At 37.3% G+C, this 6,625-nt stretch overlaps 1 protein-coding gene across 1 annotated transcript in view; it reads left to right on the top strand.

Moving 5' to 3' along the window:
• The first annotated feature begins 4,439 nt into the window (after positions 1–4,439).
• The window catches only part of DOCK2 (dedicator of cytokinesis 2), a 226,577-nt gene continuing 224,391 nt past the window's right edge, over positions 4,440–6,625 (top strand). Inside the window, exon 1 of the mRNA XM_026098443.2 lies at positions 4,440–4,624. Coding sequence (XP_025954228.1) covers positions 4,582–4,624 — 43 coding nt within the window. The 5' untranslated portion in view covers positions 4,440–4,581. The remainder of the gene's footprint in view (positions 4,625–6,625) is intronic.

Raw genomic sequence — 6,625 nt, 5'->3', positions numbered from 1 at the left:
AAGCTTATTTCAGATATAGCTAGTTAGGACCAGTACATAGTGGGCAATAATAGAAGTAAATGTGTTATATAAGGAAGTTCTTACAGTATGCAAGCTTTGGTCAAATCATTCTTTCATTTGGTGGTTTGTACTATGGCAGTGATGCTGACTGAAATTTTCTCCCTTCTAATAAGAACTCTTCTAGGCTATGTAAAAATGTATCTTACAAGTATAATGTCTTGGGTTAGGTCATCTTTGGTCAGAATATAATTTTTTATAGGTTTTTTTAAAAAAGGCACAATCATCTTTTGCTTTATAGGTACCTGTAAATTTTATAGGTAACTTTTGGACAAATTGATAAATAAAAATGCCTTTATGGATTCTGATGAACGTACTTGTCTAAAGACAGCTGCAGGTATGGATAGAGTTGCATATGTTTGTTTAAATTTGACACAGTTCTTGAACAGAGGTGATGCCTAGTTTTGTTAACTATGACTCTGCCAGTCGGTAGCTTTAGGTTATGTCAGTCACAAGTTGTTTTCTCTTGGACATGAAGATTATACTCAACAAACAATGAGCTGTGATATTCTCAGTAATAACAGAAGTGACTAAAGATGTAGTTAAAATGAATGTAATGAGCAGATGTGGCTTGTCACTTTCTAATACAGAATTAACTTGGCATGATCAGTATATTTCTACATGGTTAAACTTATTCACAGCCTTGGTGGCTGTTACTGTTATTGTTGAACAAAATAATCATACAATCAATGTATCATACAATTAGACTCTATGCTCTGAAGTAGACTTTGACAGCTTGAGATAATATCTATCCAAATCCTTCAGTCTATTAGTTAAGTCTAAATAAACTTAATTCCTGTTAAGTTCTTGTTCATGTATTCTATGCTATTTTAGGAAGCTAAAGTATAGCCATACGTCAGTTCTTCTACACGACATTCACCTCACATGTCCTTACATATGCCACACTGAAGAAATCATACTTTTTGTGGAACAAAATGTTAGCAAAACTCTTGTTTCTACAACTGGTAAGACAGTTGACTTCATTTTCTGTCATTGTACACCGAAATGCAAATAGCATGGAATAACTAAGCGACATAACTTTTAATTAGAGGAAAACTCAGTAAGTTGATATGAATGCACATGCCTTTAAATGGGCATGTTGAACTGTTATGTAGATTTTCAACTAGGACAGTTAACTATGAGTTATTTTGCATGTGAAATTTCTAAATGAGTTTTTTAAATTGAAATAACTATTACATCATTAGTTAATGCTATGAATAAGACAACCTTAAGCGGGTTTCTTCATTTGTCGAAGTAAAGTGGTTATCTAGTTAACCCAAAAAACTATCGCTTTTTGACCTGTAATGCTTTGGTTTGTTTTGAGCATGCAGTCTTTATCCTCATAGATAATACCTGCATGCTTACAAATCTCTTGCAGAATTACAACTAGCAAGTGGGGGAAGGTGTCTGGAATTGAGGCTTCTCTTGCTGTGACACTTTTAAGGTATTGACCTTTATAAAATGTATGAAAACACTTTTGCTTTTTGTTTTTTACTTCTGTGATGTCACAGCAGTTGCTTTACTGCAACTATGCTCAGAGATCTTGGAATACAAAACATTTTACAGCAAGTCAAATGCAACTGTTACTTGTTCAATTTTTTTCTGTATAACAGAAAGAAGTATAGCTAAAAAATAAAAAGTATAGCTAAAAGTAGTATAGAAACAGCATTTTGTGAGATCCTCTGTTCTAGAATTGATAGTAGTAGTAAAGGAAGTAAGAATTCTCTCCCTTTCTTCCTCTGCTTGTGTCCCAGCCTTCCGCCCCTCCCCTCCCCGAGTAAGTTCTACTTGTGTGTTCCCTAGGTAGAACTTTTCTACTCTTCTACTTGCCTGTGGAGGACACTCTTCTGCCTGGAAAAAGAAGACTTAAGGAGAAGACAACGCATGAGGTACATCAGGGTAAAGAATAATTATCTGGCCACTAGTTTCTTTATTGATGATGAAATACGGCATAGTAATTACACAAAAGAAGACAAATATGTATAACGAGTGTCTTTCCTGACAAAGGGTTTGTTTATCTTCCACTTTAATTTTCTGTATCCTTGTTGAGGTATGTCCTTGGCTGTAATAACATAGGATTTTAGGGCTAACTTGTCTGCTTGGTTCCTTGGATATGTTTTCCTCTTTCTTAAATCCCTGATGAAGCAGGGTTTTGATCTTGTTTCTGTCACTCAATCTATTTATTAAAAATGCTAGCTAGGACTTTCTCAGAGAAGGTCAGATGAGGACAGTGTCTTAGCCAGCTTCCTTTCCTAATGGGAAAATGGGAGTAGGTGTCAGTAGACAATGACAAGGTCTGAGAAAGCTTTATCATGAAAGCATGGGAGAAGGAAGCATAGCAGATGGATGTAATGGTGAGTTGGGTGTGGGGGAAGGGATCCAGATGGGACGCAGCAAGGACTTTAAGAGGCTTGAGTCAGACTGCTCAGGGTCGGGGCATTTTGGGTGAGTTGGGATGGTAAGAGGGGGCAGGAGCTCTGATCAGCTGGGGGCAGGGTTGCATGCTCTGTAGTGATATTCGGATGTCTTGTAGACTTGCAGAATCAGATCTACGAGACAGAAGAGACTCAGCAGATCACAAGAGTACTTCTAATTGGATCCCAGTTCAGAGGTGAAATTTCTTTTTATCACCTCTTTTCAAAATACAGTAATCTTTTATCAATTTTACTAGCTTAAATGAGTTTCACTTTAACAGGAAGCTGCCTGGTCTGCAAATGATGGGTACTTAAAATTATTAGACCTGCTTGATCAGGCTTGCTTTTAAATGAAAGGAGCAATTTTCCTCAAGGCCTTTATATTATAGGGGAGCAGACTAAGGAAGAGCAGTACAGAAGAAATTAAATGCAAGTCATGATCCCCTGGCCAAATAGGGTGTGTGTCAAGAGGTGAATTGCTGCAGCAAGGATTCAGAGGAGTAAGGAAGTCATTGCTGGCTGGAAGTTGTCCATCAAAATACATGATAAACTAAAACATCAATTAATTTGGCCTCCAAATCCATGTTTGGGAGATAAATAGTACAAATTAGATATTCAATGGAAAAGAAGGATTTAGGATTGCATAGATGAAGCTGATTGTAGATGGAGATAATCTGAGTTGCTCAGGATCTAGCACACTTAAAATTCATATTTTGTCCTTATTAAATGCTATTTTTTTTTTTTGGAGAAAAAATAACCTAGGGAAGCACTAGCTAAATCCTTTTACTAAGTTAGTATGTATATGTGCTTGAGATTGTGGCAAGTGAAGAAAATTTGTGCTAAAACTTAAGCTTTGTTTTCTCCAGGAATAGGTATTAGAATACCATCTGCAACAAGGTAAAGTTAAGACTAGCAGTCTGTGCTTCTCATGACTGTTGGGTAGAACCACCAAGTGACACGTCATGTGTTATCAAAGGATACCCTGATGTCTGTAGCACAACACTGTTAGACAGTTTTGACAAACAATGATTGTTAATTTGCAATGTAATACCTAGAGGACAGGATTGTTGTATGAAATTGTTATGGGGGGGGGGGGGGAGAGAGGGATAAAACAAAGCAACAGTACATCTTCTAAGGCTTTCTGCTTTTTGATTCCTAACTGCAAGTACAGACATGAGTGAAGGTGACTTGTCTTCAGTTTAGTATGCTGTCCTTAATCCAAACCAGGAATGCCTTGGCTAGATCTTTGCACACCAAAAATGTCAGTATGTAAGTCAGCGCACACAGTAGTCTGTGTGAAAGTGGAGGCTGTAATTATGTAATAAATTGGTTTCTGAAGTTTTGTCTTGATAATGGTTCTTTAAGAAAGTGCTGCTTTGTTTAGAGAATAAAGGGAAAATCTCCTAATTATTTCTCCAAACTTAAAGTGAGAGAAATAGTGTTTCAAACCACACCCGTTCCTTTCTGTGGCTTTGTCTTCATTTCATTTGTCAGACAAGGGGAAGTATGTTATGAAAAACAAATCTCCATTCCAGGACAGGTTAAAATAAAGTAGTTCTGCAGATGGTAGGGTCTTCTAAAGCAGATTGTTAAAATCTGTTTTTTTCATGCAGTTCAAGAAATGAAGGCCCCTCTCTACATTTCAAAACTGAACTAAGCATTCAATGTTGAGAGCTTCGGCTACTGGAGCCAGGCTTTGCACACAGGAGTGTCCGAGCCTAGATCCAAGTTAGTAGTGCAGTAGGTGCGTGGGGGGGGGGGTGGAGGGGGGAGGTGTTGGCTCCCTTTTGCCTGTTCATGCGTTACTGCCTGTATGGTGTAACCGAAACACCCAGTCTGGGTTTCCCCTCCCCCACAGAAGGCATGACACTTGGTACGAGTGTCTTGAGCTGAGAAAAGAGGAAGGAAGCTCAGAGCTCTCGGCAGCAAATCTCACAGAAGCTTAGCAGCTGCCTCAGCCATCTCAGTCTCCTCCTAGTCATCGCTGACAGCATCTGGGAAACAAATCTTGCTTTCAGCTCCCTTTGTTTTTTGACCATTTTGGAGTTTGCATCCTATAAATCTTGGTCTCTTGGTGACGGGCATCCTTTGAAGCCTCACGAACTCATGTATGATGGCGAGATGGTACAAGACAGACAAGAAGAGTGGCGTGGGTATGTAACTTAGTAAACTGCCATTTGAGTTTTGTCCTCATAACTTCTGAACAGGATGTGGGCAGGTGTTTTCTCTAGTGTGAGTTAACACCATCCACTCTACCATCTCAGGCATAATTGAAATGAATGATTTCATATGAAGTTCTAATCTTTTCAAAGAAAATTGCAAGAAAGCAAGGAGTGTCAGTTTGAGAGATGTAAGCCTGTTCCCTCCACATCTGCCTCCCAAATCTTTAACTTCTTATGAAATATTACATTTCTATTCTCACGCTAATGCAGCATTTCTCACCTCAGTATTTCGGCAGCAGATTGAATAATTAAGTAGCATATTGTATGATGAGTAGCAGCTAGAAATTATGGTGAACAGATGTAGGGGAAGGGAAATCCTACAGTTGATTCTGAGATGAGCACTGTCACTTGAGCTGGCATTACAGCAAAACCTGTATGAGTTAAATTAAGACCCTTGTACTTTTTGGAAGGAGTATCTTCTTCCAATGCTTTTAAAAAAAAAATGTTAGTTTGCATAATGGACAGATTTGTAGTTTAAAAAAAAAAATTAGGAGTTGGAGCTGAAACACTTAAACTGTCCTGCTGAAGTTAAGTGCAGTTTCTTGGGACAGTGGTTGGTGTGGAGTAGGTTTTCTGCTTTGTAAGTTTACTTTTTACCTACAAATGCACAGTTATTAATCTGAGATCCCCAAATTCTTCTAAAAGATATGATGACTTTTTTTAAAAAATAAAAATTTGTGATGTTAATTAAAAGGAATAACACCTCCCCCTCACCTGTCTTCATGAGGTAAAATGAATCATTAGGGAATTAATAAAAGGAAAAGAATGTCTTCCTGTTCAACTTCCATGTGCAGAAGTGGTAGAATTGTGAAATGGAAGTATCCTGTTCTGGTGGCAGTTTATATTACAAAATGAAGGATCTAAAGATGTCTTTTGTTTCAGTTTTACAAATAGAAAGCAGAAACAAGTTACTTCATGTAATTTTGCACTTGTTTTTCTGAAAGCTACTGATTTGGCAGAATACAACAGGATTTGTGCTGGATGCTGTCTCTGTATCCGTGTGGCAGTTATGGATGATAGCTCACATGCGGATGGAAGTATTAATTGATTACAAGACTAACATGAAACAAAGCTTCACTTTTACAGGCTTTTTTTATAGGGAACATTGTGGGCCAGGGTATATTTTATGTAACTACAAAAAAGTTATACTATTGGAGGGCCATTATATAATCTAACTTGATTTAATTGTGACGTAAGCTAACGAATTTTGCATGTATCTCTGCAGTGGATCTATTGGGTTTAACAAACGTGTCTCCTGAAAAGGCACTCTGTTTTCATCAATCTCAGCCATTTGCTCAACAGTGAGGCTGCCATGCTTTGTTTACAGTGAAGTTTTGACAATTTTTAACTTAGAGCCAATATAATTGCAGAGTACTTAAAAGGTCATAAGATCTGCGAGTATTTATAGTCTTTGAAAGCTGCAGCAAGCTACACATAATAAAAGCAGTCTTGTGAAATACAGTACTTCATAAACTAATGATAGTTTAATCTAATGAAGTTTGCTTTCATGAAGATTAACAAAGATGCATCTTGGCTGAACAATTCACTGCACTGTTTTATTCAAAATGTGCTATTTGGATTATGTGATTTTTCTGCATAGCAATAGGGTGGCTTTTCAGAACTTGTATACCTCTGATATGTTTTACAATAGTAAGTCTTTAACTGGAATCATTTATCATGAAAACTTTTGTTTTAATGCATAAAAGGAGATCAAATTATAGCAAATAACATTTAACGGCAGTACTTAATATTAAGTTTAAACTGCTGTAGAGGTAGTACAAACTTGAGAATTTCTAAAAACTCAAAGGACTAGATTTTATTTTATGTGGCAGGGGAGCAGTGAAGTTGCTTTCTCAATCCTATGTTGTCAGCCCTGACAACTATAGCTGTCTTTTTGGAGTGAATATGTACTACACGTACCTCATAGGATGA

Source organism: Dromaius novaehollandiae, chromosome 15 (genome assembly GCF_036370855.1).
Source record: "Dromaius novaehollandiae isolate bDroNov1 chromosome 15, bDroNov1.hap1, whole genome shotgun sequence".
Classification (NCBI taxonomy): Eukaryota; Metazoa; Chordata; class Aves; order Casuariiformes; family Dromaiidae; genus Dromaius; species Dromaius novaehollandiae.
Note: the sequence above shows the minus strand (reverse complement) of the source record. Positions and strands in the feature narration are given on the sequence as shown.